The sequence below is a fragment of the Podarcis gaigeae genome (genome assembly GCF_964106915.1).
Source record: "Podarcis gaigeae genome assembly, chromosome: 9".
Lineage (NCBI taxonomy): Eukaryota > Metazoa > Chordata > Lepidosauria > Squamata > Lacertidae > Podarcis > Podarcis gaigeae.
In genome coordinates, this window is record NC_139685.1 from 5,314,617 (window position 1) to 5,338,766 (window position 24,150).

At 42.6% G+C, this 24,150-nt stretch overlaps 2 protein-coding genes across 5 annotated transcripts in view; one reads left to right on the plus strand and one right to left on the minus strand.

Annotated features, from left to right (window-relative positions):
- Positions 1-23,853, minus strand: part of SH3BP2 (SH3 domain binding protein 2) — a 30,752-nt gene extending 6,899 nt beyond the window's left edge. Inside the window, exons 1-7 of one of the 4 annotated variants that reach the window (XM_083698323.1) lie at positions 23,031-23,853; positions 8,220-8,359; positions 7,392-7,494; positions 6,423-6,540; positions 4,573-4,643; positions 3,848-3,936; positions 1,717-1,782 (exon numbers count right to left, since the gene is read on the minus strand). In XM_083698323.1, coding sequence (XP_083554449.1) covers positions 1,717-1,782; positions 3,848-3,936; positions 4,573-4,643; positions 6,423-6,540; positions 7,392-7,494; positions 8,220-8,355 — 583 coding nt within the window. In that variant the 5' untranslated portion in view covers positions 8,356-8,359; positions 23,031-23,853. Of the gene's footprint in view, positions 1-1,716; positions 1,783-3,847; positions 3,937-4,572; positions 4,729-5,086; positions 5,746-6,422; positions 6,541-7,391; positions 7,495-8,219; positions 8,360-22,104; positions 22,257-22,548 lie in introns of those variants that run through there. The other 3 variants (XM_083698324.1, XM_083698322.1, XM_083698325.1) reach the window with 3 other exon arrangements.
- Positions 22,674-24,150, plus strand: part of PPP2R2C (protein phosphatase 2 regulatory subunit Bgamma) — a 56,315-nt gene continuing 54,838 nt past the window's right edge. Inside the window, exon 1 of the mRNA XM_083698377.1 lies at positions 22,674-22,749. The gene's annotated coding sequence lies outside the window, so the exon portion shown is untranslated. The remainder of the gene's footprint in view (positions 22,750-24,150) is intronic.

Here is a 24,150-nt window from a genome sequence, read left to right on the forward strand (position 1 = left end):
GAATCTGACAAATTTATTTAAAGGTCATTTAAATTGTAGATGGGAGAGAGGGGGAAATGCCACGAGGCACAAATAGACGACAGAGATGCAGAAATTAGAACAAGTGACAACAACCACTTTAAAAACTGTATTCAAGGCGTTAGTGGCATTACAGTCCATTTAGTATGTAATTTAGAGTAAGTCACAGACCCTGGGAGTGACAGAGAAGGAAGGGACATGGTCCAGATCTGGCCATCACTCAGCAGGCCACATCTCTAGTCCAAGTGCTCATTTTGAGTCTTATCAGTTACCAAACCATTATCTGGTATGCAAGGAAAGACACTTCAGGATGTATCCCAAAGTTATATTTTGTGGGAAGAATGAGTGACAGAGGTACAATTTGAGATTTTAGTTATCAAGACTTCAGCACAGATGTTGCAAGTCACATTTGAGGAGACTTGGAAAGTTATTTGTTCTTTTAAAAGGGTTGTGAGATTGACTAATTGGGAAACCTAGTTTAATTCAGAAGCAGGATCTAGCTTATCTCAATATATTACTCACAATAGAAGGCAGCATGCCTAGAAAGTGGCAGGTGTAGCTGGGAACTGAGATTGCTTATACAGTGGTACCTCGATTTTTGAATGTCTCTGTTGACGAACATTTCAGTTTTTGAATGCCATAAACCCAGAAGTAAATGCTTCGGCTTTCGAACGTGCCTCGGAAGTCGAAGATGCCACGCGGCTTCTGCTGAGTGCAAGATCCTGAGGCCTAGCTGTCGACTACTGAGTTTTCAGTTTTCAAAAGTTTCAGAACTCAGTCTTCTGGAACGGATTATGTTCGAAAACCAAGGTACCACTGTGTAAGTATACATTATATGCTTAATGTAAGTTGCAGTTGCATTGTTCGTGTTGTTAATCATTTCTTTTCCTTGTTTATATTTGGATTATTATTATTTTTTAAGTAATGTATTTCTTCAGCACAGAGGTGAGCACCCTTTTTGACCCTGAGGGCCACCTGCAGCGGTGATCACTTACAAACTGCATGCACATACTCATCCTTTGAGATGGCCCTTTAAAGTATAGCATTGCTGGAATGGAGAAGGGTAGACTCCTCTCCTCACCAGAAGGGAGACATAGCACTTCTCTTAGCTCACCTGAGTTTGGCAGGCTGAATGCAGCATGATTTACACAAAGAGGAAGGTGCACGAGGTGACTCTTCCTGTGTGCCTTCCTCCCAACTGGAATCAACATTTCTCTGGCATGCTAACCTGATTTTTATCAGTGGCAGCAAAAAGCAAAAGTTTAGAGTAGACAATGCTAAGATAGGTAGAGAGTTTGAAATCTGTCTACCCAACCCAGTGTCCTGATAGGTATGGGAATTGGCCCATTTGATAGGCAGGGAGGCGGTGATACACTGAGAATGAGGAGCTATGTGTTCATGCAAGTGTGCACATGTGAAAGTCTAGGGTAGTCACACCCACTTTCCACACACACTCATTGCTGGGCTGTGGGTGCCAAATGGTTTACCAATGGTGAATGTAACTTTAGCCATTCCTGCTATAGATATTATTTTCATTAAACCCGCAAGGTTTTTCTCCTGTTACCAAGTACCAATAAATCTCTTCATTTATTTCAAGCTTTGCACCAACAAATTGCACTAATTAGTTACAGGCTGGTCAGATTTCTGAAAATCATCAATCTGGTTTCTGTGGAGATGTAACTTCCTAGTTCCACATACCTTCACACTTTATACCATCCGAGTTATCTGGCTGTAAATATTCATCATCTTCATCCTGGTCATAATCTGAAAATCAAGGTAATGCATTAAATAGCACAGCAAAGTTACTTGTAAGTACGTCAGGGGCTCTGCAGCAGCTTGCCCAGCCAGAGGAAAACATGATTGGGCTGGAAATGACACAATGCCTGCTCACATCTTTATACATGGCCTCTCAAAACTTGCTTTGGGGATGGTAAAACTGCAGTGCCCCTTTAAAAGACAAGCAACCAACATAAAGACAGAAGAGAAGCCCTGCTGGATCAAGACAAAGGCCCATCTAGTCCAGATTCTTATTCTCACAGTGGGCAACTGGAATTCCACAAGGGGCCAATTACAACAGTGCTCTCCTGACTTGTGGTGGCCAGCAACATGCATCCTCCGCCAGTGGAAGTGCAGCATAGCCTTATCCTTCAGGAATTTGCCTAGCCGTCTTTTGAAGCCATTCACATTGGTGACCACCATCACCACTTCTTGTAGAATTCCACAGTTTAAACTATGTGCCATTTGATGGCTTTTCTTTTGCCTGTCCTGAATCTTCCAACATTCTTCATTGGATGACCCCAGGTTATGAGAGTGTTATGAGAGATGGAGAAAAGCTTCTCTCTCCTCACTTTCTCCACAACAGTCATCATCTTGAACACCTCTCTCACGTACCACCGCCTTATTGCCTTTTTCTAAACTAAAAAGTCCCAGATTTTGCAACCTTTCCTCATAGGAGCTCTAGTTACTTGATCGTTTTGGCTGTCATTTCCTAAACCTTTTCCAGCTCTATAGTACCTGTTTTCCAGGTGAGCTGGCACAGTATTCCAAGTGTGGTCTCACTATAGATTTGTATAACAATGCTATGATATTTCATTTTCAACTTGTTTCTTCATGATCCATAACATGAAGTTCACCATGTTAGGGACAGCCATGATACATTCATGTTGAGCTTTGCTACTAATTAGGGACTCTGTCTGTTCTCTTTCCCTCCATGTACCTTTAAGAGTTCATGCCTTGGCAGTGGTACAAGTTCCCTGGGGTGAGCCAAAGGGCAAGAGCTCTAGGGCTCTTCTTTGCCTGGGGTTTGTGCACCTGGGAGGAGAGAAGGAAGCCAGTCCAAAGGGACTGTGGAAAGGATGCTCCTAAGCTTCTCGCATGGAGAAAAGGTATAGACAATCTGGATCTTCTTTGGAACCTGTTGCCCCACCCTTCCAAAAACAACATCGTTTCTTTATTTGATCAGTTTCTTTATTTGAGGGTGAAACAGAAGTGGAGACTAAAACCTAAGAAAAACTAGCTGCCTGGGAAAGTGAATTCTCCCTTCCCAGAGAGAATATATCAACTGCCCCAGAGCTGGTGCCATTTCTGATATTTTTTTGAATCACTACGAGTTCATATTAAAGTGCATTAACAGTTTGTTTTTATGGTTTGTTTTCTGCCTTATTTATATGCTATCATGTTTTTGATATGGTTATAGTGATTATAACAGTTGCTAATTTAAAACGTTATCGCTATTACTGTGAGCAGCTTTGAGCTCGACATTGTTGTTGGAAAGGTGGAATACAACTGTTAAGTCAAACCTGATTTGGATAGGGTTGCCTTCCCACAAAGGGCATCATTCACTTTGGAGGTTTTCCTGCACTCATTGCTGTCTGTGGAAGTACAGGTGGCAGCTGTGCCTAAGGAGTGTGGCTGCCAACAAATGATCAGGCGACTTAACGTGTGCTCCTGTTTGTTCCTTGGCAGGAGAGGCTTGCTGCCACAGTCAATCAGCTGATCGCCAGTGAAAGAAGCTTGCAGGGATTGGCTGTGTTGGAGAGTTCCATGTTGAGAACTCCATAATGCAGAGCTTGAAGTCATCACCTGTCAACTGACCAGCAGTGACTGCAAGCAGCATTTGAGTGCTAGCTGTGCTGCAGAGGAAGATCCAAGGTGAAGTCAGGTGATTGATGGTGGGCAGGCCCACCCACCTGTCAAAGTAGCCCTGTTGGGGAACCTAGGATCTGGTCCAGCCACTGGAAAGTTTCTTCCCTCTGCCTCACTCCACAGGAAAAATGTCTACCAGGTACATCACCTTTATGAAAAGGGAACTTCTAGATTATCTTCTTACCTGAATTTTCCACTGAATGTTGAGAGTAGTGTATATTAATGGGTCGTTCTACTGAGCCATAGAAACTGTCAACATCTGAACCAGAATCACTAGAGAGAGAGAGAGAGAGAGAGAGAGAGAGAGAGAGAGAGAGAGATGTTTTAGAGATGGCACTTGTACATTGGACTTATGGGAAGAGAAAAACTAGAGCACATTGATTGTGGAAATACAAAGTAACTGGAAAACTATTTATATCTTATGTTACTGACAAAATGATATTGTATTAACAGGCAACATTCTTATTTTAGACTTTATAGCAGCCTTCTTCAACCCTGTGGAACGCCCTCCCACCAGATGTCAAGGAGATGAGTAATTATATAACCTTTAGAAGACATCTGAAGGCAGCCCTGTATAGGGAAGCTTTATAATGTGTGATGTTTTATTATGTTTTTATATATGTTGGAAGCCGCCCAGTGTGGCTGGGGCAACCCTGTCAGATGGGCAGGGTACCAATAATAAAAGAATGTATGTATGTATGTATTATTCTCCCTACTTTAGGGGTAGCCCGTGTGGCACCCTCCAGATGTTTTGGAATACAACTCAGATCAGCCCCAGCTAGCATGGCCAATGGTCTGAGAAAAAAGGAGTTGGCCCAAAGCTTCTGAAAGCACCAGACTGAGGAAGGCGGCTTAAGGCAAGTTCCTTGTCACTCTTCTGCCATGATGCCTGTGCCAGCATGTGCAGACCTTAAGTCAGTAATAGTTTCCTTCTTCTCATGGTAGTGATCTATTTCTCTTCTAAGTGAGGCCATCCAGTCCTGAAAGACAAATGATGCATTATTTGGTAAGATTTTTAAGCAACAAGCATTTTGAAACAGGTATGTTTCCAAGATACAGTGGTGCCTCGCAAGACAAAATTAATTCGTTCCGTGAGGCGCTTCATATAGCGGTTTTTTCATCTTGCGAAGCAAGCCCATTGACAGCTTAGCGGATTAGCGCTATTAGCGGTTTAGCGGCTTTTAGCGATCAGCTGTTAAGCAGCTTATCAGCGGATCAGCTGATAAGCGGCTTAGCGGCTTAGGAAAAGGGGGGGAAAGGGGGGAAAAACCCGCAGGAACTTGCAAGACATTTTCGTCTTGCGAAGCAAGCCCATAGGGAAATTCGTTTTGCAAAGCGCCTCCAAAACGGAAAACCCTTTCGTCTAGCGGGTTTTCCGTCTTGCAAGGCGTTCGTCTTGCGGGGCACCACTGTATAACTGCACAAACAGCTATGAAGCATGTAACATTCTATTAACTAATTTGTATTTCCAAAGCAACTATTATACAAGATTTATACAGGGGAGTAATCTCACATGGGCCAACCTCACCCCATGGCCAGATTTTTAATAGTACGAATGATACAACTGCACTATGGCCCATGCCTGCAATGCAGTACAGACCCTGAGCTTTCATTTTTTAAAAAGGAAGTAGTAAACCTCTCACCCTACTAGAAGGAAAGTGATGAAGAAAATTATTCAGGCACCCGTCTAAGCAATTTCTGTGGCATATGCCAGCCTGGCTGCTCCCATCTTTCAGTGTTTTTAGCCAATGAGTGAAGTTAGAACTGGGAATGATAAGTGAGTTATTTGGACACCCTACTGGGATCCTAAAGAGCTACTGTTTTCCCCTCCGCTCTAGTGCACTTTCCCTTCCTGCTTCTGTTTCATTTTCTAGTCTTCCAAATCTCAGTAGTTCTAAAGACCAACTTTTGCCCTTCCCTCAATCACCTCAAGTGGTTTTGTTTGAGGTAAGGTCGTCTCTAAAAGTATTTTTTGCAAATGCTGCTACGTAATAGGTAGCTGAAGTCCAGGAAGCCTCTAAGAGTTCACCATATAGTTAACATACAATACAGTGGTCTACATGACTACTCAGAATTAAGTCTCTTTGTATTTACTGCTGGCCACATGACCCGGAAACTGTACGCCGGCTCCCTCGGCCAATAAAGCGAGATGAGCGCCGCAACCCCAGAGTCGGTCACGACTGGACCTAATGGTCAGGGGTCCCTTTACCTTTATCTAATTTAAGTGGGAATAGGATTGCAGGCCTTTGCTTGCTTGTGAGGAAGGAGCATAGGGTGAGGGGGGGTCAGTATCAATACAAAACAAACAGATCTTGCATAAAGGCATTTATTTTAAAAATTATGAAAGAGGAGTATAAAATTAACAATAATTTTGGCTCAATTAAATTATTAATAATAAAATACAATTATTCTATACATTTAAAAATCATGTTATTTATCCTAGTGGGTCTGCTGTTGGAGTAGAATATTGAAATGTAGGGCTTTTTGGTTTTTTACTGGGCCATTAGGAAAAATACTATCCTTACTATTTTACCTATAAAGAATTAAAATAGGAAAAAGGGAAAATAAAATTAAAAGTATATCACTCTGCTTTTCACAATTATTAGTATATAATTATGGCTGTGAGGGGGCATAACTGTGATTATCATGAAGAGACCCTAAACTTCTGAATTTGCCACTACAGTACTGGTAGACAGGGCTAGGAACATAGCGTTGATTGCCTTTCAAATATCGTATTTAGATAATAAATTTTATTTCACCTTTCTCTCATCTTCAGAGGCGGCAGAAAAAAACCAGGTCCTATGCTTTTTGCTAATGTGAACCAACTTGAAAGGAAATACATTGTTTGATGTTGTTTCTTCTGCTGCCCGCATAACCCTGTGTAACAATGAAATTATTTTTAAGCTAAAATCATGTTTATAAAGATAGCAAAATTGACACACCACAATTGCATATAGACTTTTCTGTCCCAAAGACCAACCAAATCAATGCACAACACAACATCTGTTCTGCTTTGTCTCAAAGAGCTATAAAAATGTAACCCTACTAAACTACAGGTGGAAACAACCTCCACAAATTAGGAGGACCACATGAAATAGTTTCCAAAGGGGAAGCCATGTTAATTGTTGCAGCCAAGAGCCTTGCAACCACCTTAAAATACATTTATTATGGCATGCTTCTTTGTGGACTACAGCCGACTTCATCAGCAGCATGAAGCATTCTCCTAAATAGGCAAGTACTACACAAGCGTAAAACAAAATGCAAATGCAAAACAAGCCACACTGTGGGAACTATATTAAGGCTTAAATATATGTAAATAATTACAACAACAATTCATAAATCCATGCTGGTGAGAACACAAATAACCTTGTATTGCGAAGCTAATTCATGCATTATTAATTGAATTTATTATATAGCTACTCCATACCATAAGCTCTCTAGGCAGCTTCCAAAGCAAATTCAACAATTAAAATACATTGATAAACAGACGCTCCATGAATATGACTAATGCTCTTTTAAAGTCATCCACACTGATGGCCATCACTGCATCTTATGGGAGCAAATTCCATAATTTAGCTATGGGCTACGTGAAAAAGTAGTTTGACTCTCCTGAATCTTCCAACGTTCACTGGATGGCCCCAAGAGTTCTAGTATCATAAGGTAGGGAGAAAAACTTCATTTCTATCATGATGAAATACTGCAATAGGATAAACCATATTTCCACTTACCTATTATAGCCCTTCAGTGAGAAGGCACCCTGAGGAGCTGCCGAAGTGCTACTCTTAAAGTAGTAAATACATCCCTTATGGATAATCACAAACCTCAGTGGCCCTGGACCAATATCAAGGACATGGAAAGAAAAGGGGGGAAAGGGACTTCATGTATTATTAGATTACAAAAAAAAATTTACTTGCTTACATCAACACTGATGGACTTCGGATCTCTAGCATTTCCAGATGCCTATCACAATGCGAGGGGATGCCAGCGGTCTTCCCCCTTCCCATCCCAAATACTCCCTACGTGGGGCAAAGTAGTATTTTATAAATGTCAGTGAAAACACAATCCTGGCTCCTTGTGAATGGTTTTGCAAGTCAGATACCTGCCCCTGAAACACATGCTCCCTCCCTCCTTTCCACCCTGGAAACTGCTTAAACAAGAATCTAGTTAGCATCAGATTCAGTGCAGAAGTAGCCATAAAGCCAACTAGGGAAAGGAGGGGACATTTGTACCAGAAAAGGGACATGCTACTAACACATGTACCTGGTTTGCAAACCCTATTTTGCAGGGAGCTAGTGTTACATCTGCAGCAGACTTCATTGGCTGACGACTCAACCACATTCTACACAGCTGCAACAAAAGCTCAGCAATAGGATGTGGGGATGAGTGTACATTTACTGCACTAAAAACAGATAGTGAAATAAGGCATGCCAGTAAAATTAAGTCTAGTCCACTTTGACCTAGTGCAGATATAGCCGCCATACAAATATAAGCACATACTTTATCACAGTTTGGAACTAAAGCATTTGAGGTTGGCACATCCTTGTTTTCCAACATACATTTTAAGAGCTGGAACTGAGTTCCTCCTTTTTTGTGCAGGTATCCTGACTTGGTAACACCTCCAGGCATTGTCAGTAGGTTCTGTGCTCCAATAGCTTTCATTGGGACAGGCCACAATGTCTCTTCTGAAGTCATTGTTCTGAAATTTACAAAATGAGCACATTAGAGATATCATTTCATTAACATACACCAACACCAATTTACATGTAATGCATTATCTAATTTGATACAGCCTACAAACACTGATCTGTTTTCTGGAAACAGAGAAACTGGTCAAGCTTAGACTGTTGCACACTAGTAACTTGAATTGAGTACTGAGAACCATTTTGCCAGTACAGTGGTACCTCGAGTTAAGAACTTAATTCATTCCAGAGGTCCGTTCTTAACCTGAAACTGTTCTTAACCTGAAGCACCACTTTAGCTAATGGGACCTCCCGCTGCCGCCGCGCAATTTCTGTTCTCATCCTGAAGCAAAGTCCTTAACCCGAGGTGCTATTTTTGGGTTAGCGGAGACTGTTACCTAAGGCATCTGTAACCCGATGTACCACTGTACTTAAAAGCTCCACTGAATTCTGGTTTCTTTCCAAGCATAGTTCAGAGTGCTGGCGCTTACAAAATGCTACAGAATACTGTTAACAAAGGGCCTAATAAACTTCCCACCCTAGTTATAAAGAATACCCCCGGCCCCATCCCAATATAGAGATTTCAGCTGTAGACATTACCAAAGAACAAGCCTCCCTGAATGAAGTACTTATTTCTGAGTAAACATGCATAGGATTCAGCAGCAAAAGGAAAGTTTCAAGAACAGTGATGGGGTGGAGGAGGGAAGCAAAGATGGCAAACAAAAAGCAAGGGAGGGAAGTCTTTCCTGTGGACCTGGAACCAAAAGCCAGCATTCATTCTCACCAAGCAGTGGGGGCAGGGATTGCCTAAAACAAACCATAATCTCCTTCACTCACCCTCCTCATACTGCACAGTCAGTACACACCCTGCTCCATTTTTGTTTTGGTTTCTGGTACACTTTCAGTCAAAGGGGTAGCCCACTAGTCCTAGCTTACAGCAGAAACCAACAAGAGTCCAGTAGCACTTTAAAGGCTAGAAAATGTATTACTGCATAAGCTTTTATGGATTACCAAGAATGGTGCATCTGAGGAAAGTGACTGTAACCCAAGGTACCTTAGCCATAATAAATCTGTTTCCCATAAGTGGAAGTTTATGGGGAGGCCCTGTAAAGAAGTCCTGAGTTAAGGCTAACCAATTCAGGCTACGAGGCTGTGCATAGTTATCATGGAGCAATTACCATGGAATTCAATGTGGTCTAGTGGCGTAGCATGGGTTGTCAGCACCCAGGGCAAGGCAAGTAATTTGCACCCCCTAACCCATGGATTTGCGCCCCCTAACCCTAACCTAACCCTAACCCCCAGATGTTGCGCCCGGTGCGGCCGGCCCCCCCTGCACCCCCCACGCTATGCCACTGGTGTGGTCTGCTTCTGAGTAATGTACTTTATAGTAGAATCTCACACCCTCCAGCATTTCAATGAAAATAGAGGCATCCAATCCGTGGCAGATTCGACCTCTTCTGAACCAAAGCAGGACACTTTTCAGTTAACTTAGGTGTAAAACTGCAATGCTGAACGTTCCACAATATCTTTGCAAGAGAGGAGAGGGGGGAGAAAACCAGAATGACTTCACCGCACTCCTATGACCTCCATTAGACCCAGCTGCCTGGGAGTAAGGTAAAGGTAAAGGGACCCCTGACCATTAGGTCCAGTCGTGTCTGACTCTGGGGTTACGGTGCTCATTGTGATGGCCTGGGATTCCGATTCAGAGGATGAACCAGAGGAATCCCAGCCTGCACAGGAGTCCCCGCCTCCAGGGCCGGCTGAACTGGGGCAAGGCCTAGATGCTGAAGAGCCTGCACCTGTGGCAGAGCACCAGGAGCTGGCCCCAGGTGAAACCCTTCTGGCCCCAGAGGGGCTTGAGGACTCAGTGGCTACAGGTGAGCCTCCTCCAGGGCCCAGTAACCCTTTGGCCTCTCCTAATCTGCAGAGGCTTAGGGCAGAGAGGCGAAGGGAACTGGTTGCTCCCAGGAGGAGTGCTCGCCTTAAGGCCAGAGGAGGCGGGGCTCCTGGGGGCCGGGACCGCCCCTGGCCTTAGAAGAGGATAAAAGCCCAGTCAGCCCGGTCCCAGGTTGCGGGAGCAACGTCGTTGTTGGCTTCGGACCTTCCTGTGTTCCTGATCCCTGCTCGGCCTCTTGTTCCTGACCATCCGGTGTTCCTGTTCCCTGCTCAGCCTCCTGTTCCAGCGTTCCTGTTCCCCGCCCGGCTCTCCGCCTCGGACCTCGCCCCTCTTCATGTGGACTCAGACTACGCTCACGGTACCTTTCCCCCGGGTCCAGCACACTCATCTTGCTTTATTGGCCGAGGGAGCTGGCATACAGCTTCCGGGTCATGTGGCCAGCATGACTAAGCCACTTCTGGCGAACCAGAGCAGTGCACGGAAATGCCGTTTACCTTCCCGCCAGAGTGGTACCTATTTATCTACTTGCACTGGCATGCTTTCGAACTGCCAGGTTGGCAGGAGCTGGGACCGAACAACAGGAGCTCACCCCATCGCAGGGATTCGAACCGCCAACCTTCCGATCCGCAAGCCTTAAGCTTTATGGTTAAACCCACAACGCCACCTGAGTAAGCCCCACTTAATTCAATAAGAGTTACTTCTGGGTAGACAATGTTTAAGTGTGTGCCACATATCGAAAACCATGACAACATGGCACTCATCTTGAAATTTTTATTTTTATTTTTGCTTTCAGTGGGTTTATTGTTCTAGTTGCAGATGTGTGCTTTCAGCAGCTGAGTGGCATACAAATTCTGCTGGTAGCAGAGAACATGCTTGGTGTCAAAACGAGTCAGAAATTCCAGGAAGTTTGCAGTCTATTTAAAAAAAACGACAAAGCAGAAAGTCCCAGTTTATTTATGTACTTCGGAAAACAGACAACTGACCAAAGCTGAAAAAAGGAACTTGAAATGCACACAGTATTTCCAAATGCAGTCTTCATTGCTTCTCTGCCCTTGCATGACTCTGTATGATCTCTTTTAACAAGACACAATTATGATCTAATCATTCTTCTCTGCAATAGTTCCATCTATTGCCATCTTAAGACTGAAAGCTAGCTGCATACAAGGGTTTAATGAAGGGGTAGGCAACCTAAGGCCCGGGGGCCAGATCCCGCCCAATCGCCTTTTAAATCCGGCCAGCGGACGGTCCGGGAATCAGCATGTTTTTACATGAGCAGAATGTGTGCTTTTATTTAAAATGCATCTCTGGGTTATTTGTGGGGCACAGGAATTCGTTCATTTCTTTTCATTCAAAATATAGTGCAGCCCACCACATGGTATGAGGGATGAGGGACTAGCCCACGGCTGAAAAAGGTTGCTGACCCCTGGTTTAATGCATGGGTGTAGCCAAGGCGGGGTGTAGCCTAGATCAAGTAAAAGAATAGAAATACTTAACCAACTGACCAATCACATCAGTTCTGTCCGCTCTAACAAAAGTCCTGCCCTCAACAAAAATCCTGGTGATGCCCATGGTTTAATGCTATACCCTGTTAGAAATATTCTTTCCCCTATTTCTTTTATCATCCTGCTTGAGAAAAAAACCCTGCAACTCAGAAGCTCAGTATTATTGAACACTGATTGCTCTTCAGCATCCTATATCTATATCTATATCTATATCTATATCTATATCTATCTATATATATATATATGAATGAATTATTAGGTATCCAATAATAAGTAAATACAGAAGCCGAGTTAAGGATGCTAATGCAATTTCATTACACTGTTATACTTCCCCCACTGAATAAACAAACAAAGCATGCCTGCAACTTTCCCGGGGTTTATGTTATGGGCATCATGCCTAAAGCCAAAATCGTGTACAGTCAAAACACATTGGGTTTATTGACGGGTGGGATTGCCAAAGTCATTTTTCCTGGGTGCCCACCCCCTTTTTATTTATTAATTTTCCCAAGCATGTAAAGCTGAATGCACACAAGTAAATTGTGTTTAAGTTGTGGACTTACTGTGCATGGAACCACTGTAAAAAATAAAGTAACTTAATTAAAACTAAATTCCCCCTCTCTCACCAGCAGACCCTTGGGTTCCAACTCTACAATTCCATGATTCTAAGTGTCACAAAAATGTCCTCAACATATCAGTGCAGCAAAGAAATAACAATTTACATGCAAATAATAACATAGCAAAATATAATTAATCTACCAAACGAGCAGTTTACTTCACTATGCCCAAACAGCAACTCTTCATAAATTCTACAGTGGTACCTCGGGTTAAGAACTTAATTTGTTCTGGAGGTCTGTTCTTAACCTGAAACTGTTGTTAACCTGAAGCACCACTTTAGCTAATGGGGCCTCCCGCTGCTGCCGCGCCGCCGGAGCACGATTTCTGTTCTCATCCTGAAGCAAAGTTCTTAACCCGAGATACTACCGGTATTTCTGGGTTAGCGGAGTCTGTAACCTGAAGCGTATGTAACCTGAGGTACCACTGTACTGTTATTAACAAGTTTCACAGCATAGAAAACAACCAGCACTGGTGCAGGATTTGAAGATTAGATACATAGATAAGGTCTAAGGTCAAATCACATCAAAACAGATTTTCAAGTATAGTGACAGCAAAAGTACCGATATACAACAGAATCCCTCCAGAATAATCACTGAAGAACTAAATAAAAAAAAAATTCCTTCCAGTAGCACCTTAGAGACCAACTAAGTTTGTTATTGGTATGAGCTTTCGTGAGCATGCAAACTTCTTCAGATACCTTGCATGCACACAAAAGCTCATACCAATAACTAACTTAGTTGGTCTCTAAGGTGCTACTGGAAGGATTTTTTTAATTTTGTTTCGACTACGGCAGACCAATACAGCTACCCACCTGTAACTGCAGAACTAGTAGTTGAAAAGCCCCTCCCTATGAGTTAAAGTAAGTAAGAAAAGGGAACCACACAGCCATAAAATTGTATCCCCCACCAGCTAACCTACACTGAGAGTTAATTTCTCTTCTAGAGCTAACAGCCACTCTACGATATGAATGCTCAATCAAGATTTTCTCTAATACTGTACACTACTCTTTTCAATTATTTATTTAAGGCATTTATATACCTATTAATCATTAGCATTTCCCACGATGCACAATTTCCATACTCACTGCCATCAATAACTTAATGACCTCTATGAAGCACTTGATTGTTACTGACTGAAAATACTGAGAAGTGCTAAAACTGGATTTTAAAACCTTTATGTGGACAAAACATTTTCTCTACAAGAAAGAGCAAAGAGACTTGATTTGCAGAAAATCAGTGGAGGTTATTATAAAGAAAATATCCCTCATTCCCTAGCTGAAGATGAGCCTAAACAACTCTCACCATACCTGGCCAACTGGCTGTGTTGACTGGGGGCTAACGGGAGCTGATATTTAAAACATCTCTGCTGGGCACCAGGTTGAGGGAAGCTATTCTAGGCTATAGAATCACAAGGCTGGAAGGGGCTTCAAGGCCAATCTAGTCTGAATCCCAGCCAGCGCAAGTAATTTTCTGGTACTGCATCCACCTCAAAGGTTTTTAACTACAGGCTGCATGACCACATAGCAAACAAAAAGTTCACAACTTTCCAGGGCACTTTGTCTCACTGTCAAACTGCTCATACACACATTGAACATTTTTCTAATATTTAGTCAAAATTTGTTCTCCTGACATTTGAACCAGTTCCTTTGAAATGAGGCACAGAGGAGACTGTGGTGCCTTTATGATATAGGTTTATTTACACATATATAACCTGAGCCTACGGTGGAGGGGCTTGCAGCATTAACTCCTATCGCCACAGCCTTGGATTCAAACAGACATCAAACGCTGCTCTCTGACTCTCTTCTGCTTGCTGCTTTATTTCTAAGTTCACATCACAGAGCCGAAGCTCCATGTCAAATTCAGCATTGTCTGTTGTGCCCCCCACCTATTTGCTGCCTCGCACAGAGCCCCTTAATCGTTTGCTCCCTTTAGGGCCAGGCGATCATTTGCCAGGAAGCAAGCTTGGCTTGAACAGATTTTAACATTTCTGGATCCAGGGATTAGAGAGGGCTAACACCCAGTTTAACACATTGACACACACACATCTAAACTCATAACACCTTCAAATGTTGAAAGATAGCTATCAAATTGCCTCTTCATTTCTTTTTTAGGCCAAATGTATACAACTCCTTTAATCTTTCCAGGGCCTTCAGCAACCTTGTCACACTCCTCCAGACACTTTCCAGTGCCCCTGCACTGGTATTCTTCTTAAACTATGGTACCCAGTTTCGGCACAGAATTCTAGGTGAGATCTGACCAAAGCAGAATAAACAGGTGCCATTACTTCTAAAGATCTGATGGCTATAATTCTGTTGATGAAGCACAGAGTTACATTAACTTTCTTAGCTATCATATTGCCCTGGTGACTCACATTTAACTTGTGGTCTACTAAAACCTCTTCCCACATGCACTGTTGTAAATAAAGCTCAGTATATTCCACTCAACATTTGTCCACCTGATTCTGCCTAACCAAATGCAGAACTTTATATAATCTGTTAGACCAATCTTTACTTTTGGCACAGTTCTCCATCCCATCATGATAATTCTGAAATTTTGTTTCTGTCTTTAAGATTGTTAGGTACCTCTACCAGTTTGATGTCACTTGCAAATTTGATAAGGATCCCCTCTACTCCTTCATCCATGTCATTTATTAACTATGTTGAAAGCCACTGAGCCCAAGACTATGGCACCCAACTTGTCAATATTCACCACAGATGGGCACTCTTACCAAACAGCTTACTATAGCTTACCAAACAGCTGCAAATTTACTTAACAATAGCACAATCTTGCCCACATTTTGCCAGCTCATCAATAATAGTATGGGTGGGGAAGAAGACTTTTCACAAGGTATACCATATCTACAGCATTCTCCTTAGCTACCCAGGCTAGTAACTATATTTAAAAAGAAGATACAGTTACTCAGGCATAAATTATTGTTGAGAAACCCTAGCCAGCTCTTTGTAATGCATGTACTTTTCTGAGTCCAGCTTTCTTTCTTTCTTGAAAGTTTTTAAAACTTCATTTTATGATGTACGTAAAACAGAGAAGAATTATAACAGCAGATTAAAATTAAAAGGTAAAAAACAAAACCATAAAATAGGCAATATAATGAGTACAGTTGCACAATGCCTTAAAATGACAAAGTCCAAGTAAAGACTACTAGGGTTATCAGATTAGCAAGAACATTTCCAACTATTGACATTATTGACATTATGCTATTGACACAGCAGTTGCCTGGGTCCTCTTTCCCTCTCTTTGTAGAGGGAGGGATTTGCTTGCCTCTACTCTTGTTCTCTAAGAATTCTGAAAACCTGAATGGACAAAGGCTCTGAGATTACAGCTTTAGTTCCTTGAGTAATTGTCAAGCCCTGGATTCATTTAGAGAGGCTGCTAGCTGCTCCCATACTGCTTTACCCAACCTGGACTGCAGCACTCTCCCTTGTCAATTTGCTATATTTTTGCCGGGTTGCTCATGGGAGAAAACTGAGGCAAAGTAGAAGTTATTATTCGTTAGTTTATTCATTACATTTCTACCCCACCCTTCCTCCCAAAGGAGCCCAGGGCGGAAAACACACCTTGCATCACATTTCTCCAGCAAAGCTACTATTTCCTTGTTCTTTCTCTTGCTTTGAACACAGTAAAAAAATCAGTCTTCTTATGAGCATCTCTCACACACCAAACCTCATTCTATGCTTTAGCCCTCCTGACATTCTACCTACAAGCTTTGCTCACTTGTTTGTTTGTCTGTATATTATATTTAACATGGTGTCCTATGAAAAAGATGTTTTTCATTGATGTCTACTACTCAGTGAAAGTATGTAATAATTTCTTGGTGCTGTTCTACATGAGCCGGCCCCTCACCACCCAGTTCTTCTTGCTCTTTCAACATCTGCCACAGTCAGAATACATCCACAATTTAATCTGCAAGCTCTAGCTTTCTCGTAATGATCTAACAAAGGGACTATTCGCCCAACAACTAGCAATTACAGCCCTCAAGTAAAACCTCCATGAATAGAGCAGAAACCCTTATCAAAAGGCTGTATTATCTCCAGGAACATTTCTGCCAAAAAGTTGGCCCAGTGTTGCTCAGTATTTGAAATTAAAAAACTATTTAAAAAATCAATTCATATGTAATGTCTCATGTATTATTTATTATAGTCTCAAGGATCCGTACCATATAAAGATTCACTAGTTTACCCCACTTGTGGGCACAACAACCTCTTTCTCCACATCCACATGGAAAGTTTATACAGTGATAATGCTATGACACTCCAGTTTATGACCAAAATGGTGGCTTAACAACAGACACCAAAACGGAGAAATAGAGTGTTCTTTTCATGCCACCCTTTGCCCAACTTTATGGATATCACCTATCCATCTATAATCTGGGGCTGTATTTTGTAAAAGCTGGAATACCGATTCCAATCTACAGCGCTCATAGTTTAAGTATTAATGCAGTGGCAACTGGTGCTTCCAAAATGTGGGGCTTCTCCAAGTCACACTTATCCTGCCAAGCTATTCAACCCCTCAGTCTCACCCACACCAAGTTTCTCTTAGGAGTTAGGAGACTGCAGTTGCTCTCATGCTCTGCTTGTAAGCTTCCTAGAGACATTTAACTGGCTGCTGCTAAAATGCTGGACTAAGATGGAGATGGGCAACTTGTCTAAGTTAGTATAAAGCAGAGCTAAGGCCTGGGCACCAAACACCAAACGCCTTTACCTTTTATTTGCTACACCACCGCAGTATGCTGTGCTCTGAATTGCTTCTCTTTCCTTCAGCACCCCCTACCCGGCTTTCCATGGTTCTGGAAGCAAGAGGAAGGGGAATGAATGTAACTTTATAAAACACTGCAAATGTTTTTTTTAAAAAAATAATATTTATTAAATTTTCCAATAAGAACATACAAATACAAAACAACTACAATAAAAACAAACACAAACAAAAAACAACAAGTATAATTTCATAACTTATTTTCTCAACCTTATTTCCCCAACTTCCTCATACCTCACCGTTTTGTATTCTAGTTTCATTATCCCATCAGCAACTCCATTCCCTTATTTCCCAATAGTTTCTTACTAATTCCATTCCTTTTCTTACTCTAATGTCTCTGAAAACCAATATTTTTAAGTCCATGTCAATCTAGCATTCTTTAATCTTATAATAATTGTTAAGATAGTCCTTAAATTTCTTCCAATCTTCTTCCACTGTCTCTTTCTCCTGGTCTCGGATTCTGCCCGTCATCTCTGCAAGTCCCATGTAGTCTGTCATCTTCATCTGCCATTCTTCCAGAGTGGGTAGATCTGATGTCTTCCAATACTTTGCGATAAGGATCCTTGCTGCTGTTGTGGCATACAAAAACAAAGTTCTATCCTTCTTTAGCACCACATGGCTGACCATACCCAGGAGAAAGGCCTCTGGTTTCTTCAGGAAAGTGTATTTAAACATCTTTTTCATTTCATTATATATCATTTCCCAGAAAGCCTTAATCCTTGGGCATGTCCACCAGAGGTGGAAGAATGAGCCTTCATTTTCTTTACACTTCCAACATTTGTTATCTGACAAGTGGTAAATTTTTGCAAGCTTGACTGGGGTCATGTACCACCTATATATCATTTTCATAATATTTTCTCTCAAGGCGTTACACGCCGTAAATTTAATGCCGGTGGTCCACAACCTTTCCCAGTCAGCAAACATAATGTTATGGCCAATATCTTGCGCCCACTTGATCATAGCTGATTTAACTGTTTCATCCTGCGTATTCCATTTCAGCAGCAAGTTATACATTTTGGATAACTTTTTAGTATTGGATTCTAACAATTCTGTTTCCAATTTCGATTTCTCCACCTGGAAGCCAATTTTCTTATCCATCTTGTAAACCTCCATTATTTGGTAATAGTGGAGCCAATCTCTCACTTTATCCTTTAATTTCTCAAAACTCTGCAGTTTGAAGTTACTACCCTCCTGTTCTAAAATTTCCCAATATTTCGGCCATCTACACTCCATATTAAGTTTTTTCGCAGCTTTTGCCTCCATTGGTGAAAACCACCTTGGAGTTTTGCTCTCCAGTAGGTCTTTATATCTTATCCAAACACTATACAATGCTTTCCTGACAATATGATTTTTAAAACCTTTATGAACCTTAACTTTGTCATACCACAAGTATGCATGCCACCCAAAAAAATTATTGAAACCTTCCAAATCTAAGATGTCAGTGTTCTTGAGGAGCAGCCAATCCTTCAACCAGCAGAAAGCTGCTGATTCATAGTAAAGTTTCAAATCTGGCAGGGCAAATCCCCCCCTTTCCTTTGCATCAGTTACAATCTTAAATTTTATTCTGGGCTTTTTGCCCTGCCAGATAAATTTTGAAATATCTCGCTGCCATCCCTTAAAAAAACACTGCAAATGTTATTTCTCCTCACATCTTATAGAATGAATTCACAAGCTGTGGCAATGACCACCATATTAATGGCTTTAAAGAGGATCAAATTCATAGAGTATCAATGAACAGCTACTACCTATGTACACTAAATGAATCTACTGCTTTCAGAGGCATAATACCTATGAATACCAGAAACTAAGGACAAAAAGGGAAATATCATCATTAGCTTCACATCCTCCTTGTGAGCTTGTAGAAACACCAGGCAAGATACAGCTGGAAAAGGCTGCTTGATGAAGAGCGATGTATGAACATGCCTCAACCCTTCTGATGATCATTTACACTTTCATGTGGTATTTGAATTTCACTGCAATTGCTTTATTTTGTCCAAGTCTGTGTTCTGTTGTGTCATCCGCTGATGCAAAAATATATGCAGTTTGAATTGCAGTATATGTGTTATATTTTACACATATGAATTTTTTTACATAGCACATAATAGAAATGCATATCTCATATTAATTCAATATTTACAAATGAATTTATTTCCCTGCATGCTCCCTTTCAAAGTTAATGATTTTCAGAAAGTAGCCCTGTTACTCTTTTTCAGGAAAAACAGCAAAGAGCCTTCTGACACCTTAAAGACACAGTTAATGAAGTGGTTAATTGCTCACCACAAAGCCATTTATGTCTGTAAAGCTAATCTACTCCCAGGTAAGTGGGGATATCTTGATTTCACAGTTGTCATAAATTTGTCATCCTAGCTCACTTTCCTCATTTGGGCATCAGGGTTGGTCAAGTTTAGTTATGTCAAGAAAACTGCAAGGAAGGGGGAGGAAATTTTAGATTTAATTATACTTTTTTAAAAAAAGTATACGGTGGTCAAATATGGGTAGTCAAATCAGGATGGTTCTGCCCACGCCGACAAAGAGGCTAGGACTTTAATGGAGGATCACAAATAAAATCCACAGATATTGAGAGATTATTCTTCTCCATGTTATAAGAAAAGCAAAGAGGCACCTGTATACATAATTGACTTTCTCACATTTTGGAAACCCTTCTCTCAACCAAAAACAAATACCTTGTGTTATTTACCTCCATGTGCATTCTATTTTAAAGTAAATGAAGCAGCTAACGTCCAGCCATATCCCCTCATGGTTCTAAACCTCTATTGTGCTTCATGATACAGTAATAGTGTTAGGAAACATCGAGTAAAGCAACAAGCCAAAAATTACAATATAAATTACATAAAATCTTCACTTAAAACAGTGTGGATGAATGTGGATTCCATTCACTTCAAGGAAGTACATTCCTGAGCACTGACAAACAAGCAAACAGCGAATTTCTGTATCTGCCTCTACTTAGAGCAGAATTCTCCAGCATCTGTATTGATGACTCAAATGAATTTTGAACTGATTCAGCAAAGATCTTATACATAAAAGCCCAATTACAATTTCCTGTAATAAAAATATTTTCTTTTTACATATGCACCTTCCCCAGATTTCTTGAAAATTAATTTTCTGGCAGAATTCAGTTCTCACCAGATTCCTTCTTCTAAACTCTTACCTCCAAACTATTTCTGCCCAAATTACATTTTTCTTCACCTCTAGGAAAATACTGGTTTTCCCCCTCACCTCGCTCATGCCAGTTCCCACTTCAATGAAGGACAATCCTGTTATGCCTGTAGTCATACACACCTCATTTTTTTCAAAACAGATATGGCAACAGGCAACAGTTATCCATGCAGCAGCCTTCCATCAGAATATGCTAGCTTATTCCCATTTCACACTATCCCACATCCATGTTTATAGACTGTGCAAGTACTAATACGCCATTCTGCTTTCAACCACAAAGACATGCTGGAAGCAAAACCTTTTGGAGTGATGGGTTGGAGTCTTAAAGCTCCTCTGCATTTATTTATTCATTTGCTACTGTTGAAAAAGCAGTGCAAACACATTCATTCAGCAAGAATATCTTGTTGAGGATTGCCTCACGCTGATCTGTTAGTGGAAGAGACTGTCATAAGTAAGTTCATTATGCATCTCTCACTATTTAGATATAGCATAATCTAATACTACTGAGTGGCTCTATAAATATATCAGGAAGCAGGGATGACAAAGGGCACACCGGCTTAGGACCCCAGGCTACTCAAGTCATCTTTTATCAAGTAATGAAGTCACAGGAAGTTTTTAATGTTTGAAATTTTATTTTATTTTTTATATTTTGCTGCAAGCCGCCCAGAGTGGATGGGGAAATCCAGCCAGATGGGTGGGGTATAAATAATAATACTAATACTAATATGGCTGTACTGGATGAGGGGTTGCATACCAGCAATGTCAGAGCCAAAACATACAGACTTCACACTACAAAAGGGACTTCCTTTCTTTGCTTCTTCACTGTGTGCTTGAGGAAAAGCCCCTTTCTCAGCACAACCAAAGGAAATGCAGCAAACTGGAGATGCAGGAAGAGGAGAGCACTATCACATTGCATTTACTCCCTGTTTCCAACCAAACTCTTGGCACTACACAGCTCCACTGGCCCCGCTTCTCAGGGGCCAAAAGCTCACCAGTCAAGAGAGTCAATGGAGGGGATGGAACAGAGCCTGGTGGCAAGTCAGACAGCCAGAATGGGATATGGCCTGCAGACAGGCTGGGAGACCTAATTTCTGCTTTTAAAAAGGTATCTAGGGATACGATTCTGACAGGGACTTCATAGACATTCTTTAGATATGCTATTCTATGTACAGAATTTGAGAGCTGTAAATAACAAATTCTTTTTCATATTTTAGGCTATATAGGTTGCAATAGTCAGATTGTAGTGACTTGACAAACCATGTTTGAAAAAGGCAGCTTTCTCCAAAACTATACTCTAAATTGCCTACCAACTACCCTCACAAGCACCTTATGCCCAAATGGCAAATTTTAGACTAGCCAATATTTGCTCAAGTCATCCTGGTTTAATGCTCTTCTTCACCAAGAAGGGATTGAACAACAAAACAGCAGCCACATATCCAACGCTAAAAAACAGCATTGCTATCCTATTGACCAGGCTGGGCCGGCTTTCCAGGTGCCACCAGCCAACAAGGGCCATACCTTAGATCAGTGTTTCCCAACCTTTGGTCTCCAGCTGTTTTTGGACTACAACTCCCATCTAGCAAGACCAGTGGTCAGGCATGATGGGAATTGTAGACTGAAACAGCTGGAGACCAAAGGTTGGGAAACACTGCCTTAAGATGTCTCCAACACCTTGCCTGCCTCTCCAGGCAAAACCAAGAGAAGCAACCACAACTATTAGAAGCCAATGCAGACTTTGCTTGGTTTTCAGGTTACTGGTGACAAGATTGCTAATTCTCAGCTCTCAAAGCAAGGCTACTTACTAATGGAAATATTTCCTGTTCTTTGATTTGTAAGCCCAAGCAAGAGGAGGCTTCTCCTTGCTATCACCCAAGTCTCAGGAAAGGAAGAACCCAATGCTCTACAGCAAAGTCATAAGCAAGAGGACAGTTCTCTAGGCAGGTTTCTAGTCATGAGGAGGATACTGAAGTTGTCAGGAATCCTGTCCAGATGTTAAGGTACAGTACTCCCTACTGGAGACCCATTTTCTTTTGTACCAGAGTCAGCCTTCAAATACTGTCCCATGTCAAGAACACAGCAGTCGCTCAAATGTCAAGCATACGCAACAGATGCCTAAAAAGATCAAACCACATTTCTCCAAACTGAAGATGATGAATGCTTCTTCTGGAATATATATATTTTTAAAAGTCACAAAAGCTGAGCTATCAATATAATTTATTTTTATTTATTTCATGGAATTTATCTACCGCAGTTGCAGGGCGTTTGATTTTCGTCTTGATTTTCTATCTCCTGCTGCTAGGTGTGTGCGCGGCGGACACCCGCCCTGGTCTCGGGAGATCTCCCCGCCCCAGTCGGTCCCTCGGCCTTCTTTCTCGCCTTATCAGCTCGCACAAGCGGAAGAAACTTCCCCGAGCCAAGAGAGAGCGAGGAGGAGCCGTTCCCCAAGTGTGAGGAGACGCCTTCAGGCGGCCATGGCGCGCAGCTCAAGGGCGCCGCGTCCACCAGGCCCGCGCTCGCTTCCCCACGCGGCCTGCCGCTTTCCGGGCTCGCACCTGGGAAACGCCGCCGCCGAGGGAGAGGCGGCCTGAGCACCTGCTGCGGGCGCAGCCAACCCCCGTCGCCGCTGAGCAGCGCGGAAGCCGGCGGGCTACGCAGGGCGCCGGGGTCCCCAGCCTCCGAGGGCGCCTCCGCTCTCCGGAGCGCAAAGGCCGCTGGCCGCCTTCCTCACCTGCGCGCCTAGCGCGAGTCCCGTCAGGGGCGCTTCTTCCCGCCGCGGCGCCCGGAGCCCCCCGGGGCCGCCATCCTCGCCGCCGCCGCCGCCTTCCCGCCCGGCTCCTCCTCGCGCGCGGACTTGCGCCTCCCTCCCCGGCTCCTCCTCTGCGCGGCTGAGGGAAGGCGGAGGCGGCGCGGGACACCTTCGCCAGAAGAAGCCTCGAGGGGCTCCGGGCGCCCGTCGCAATGGCGCCCCGCGGCTGCTGGCCCAGCGCCCGAGACCGGGCTGGGAGTCAGGCTCACCCGAGGCGCGAGAGCCCTGAAGCGCCTCTTGCCTCAGCCCGAATTGTAAACGCCACTGTGAAACCTTCTTCTTCTTCTTCTTCCTTTGCTGAATTGCACCTTCACGTCGTAAATCCATCTCCCTCCTCCGCATTGTTTCCCCCCTTTTTTTCTTTTGCGCTACCAGTGACATAAATAGATGGAGGTTCATATGCTGAAACCCCTGATTCGTCAACTTTCAAGAGGGTCCAAGTCTGGGAGGTTTAAAGAGCGCAGTCTTGGTGACTCTGAAGAAAGAACTCGCAGGAACCTGAACATTTGCTTTGCTACGTGTGAAAGCTACCCTGGGGCGAAATGTAAATCGGTCCCTCAGTGCAGTCTCATTTGCAGTGACCCTGAAAATTCTGGATACGCGTCATGGAAAACTGCTTACCAGCACTGAATTAATAGGAAACCGGCAGCAGCTTCAGTCATCTACCACCTGTAGAAACACCTTGGAAGAGCTATGTTAAATATGATCCCCCCCACACTTAAAAATAATCTCATACATTTTTATTAATCTTGACTGTGGATCTTTATTGTTCTGAACATTCTCTTTGATGGAAACAGGGCAAAAGGAATTTAAGGTGTGCACTTATATAAGATTACAAGAAACCTGTAGAATGCATTGGTCAGCATGATTATAGTGGGAGACGATGGTTTGCCTTAAGAACATGAGAAGAGCCTTCTGGAACAGCCCAGGGGCCCATCTAATCCAGCATCCTGTTCTCACAGGGGCCAACCAGATCCCCCAGTGGGAAACCTGCAAACAGGACCTGAGCACAAATAGTGCTTTCCCCTCCTGTGGTTTCCAG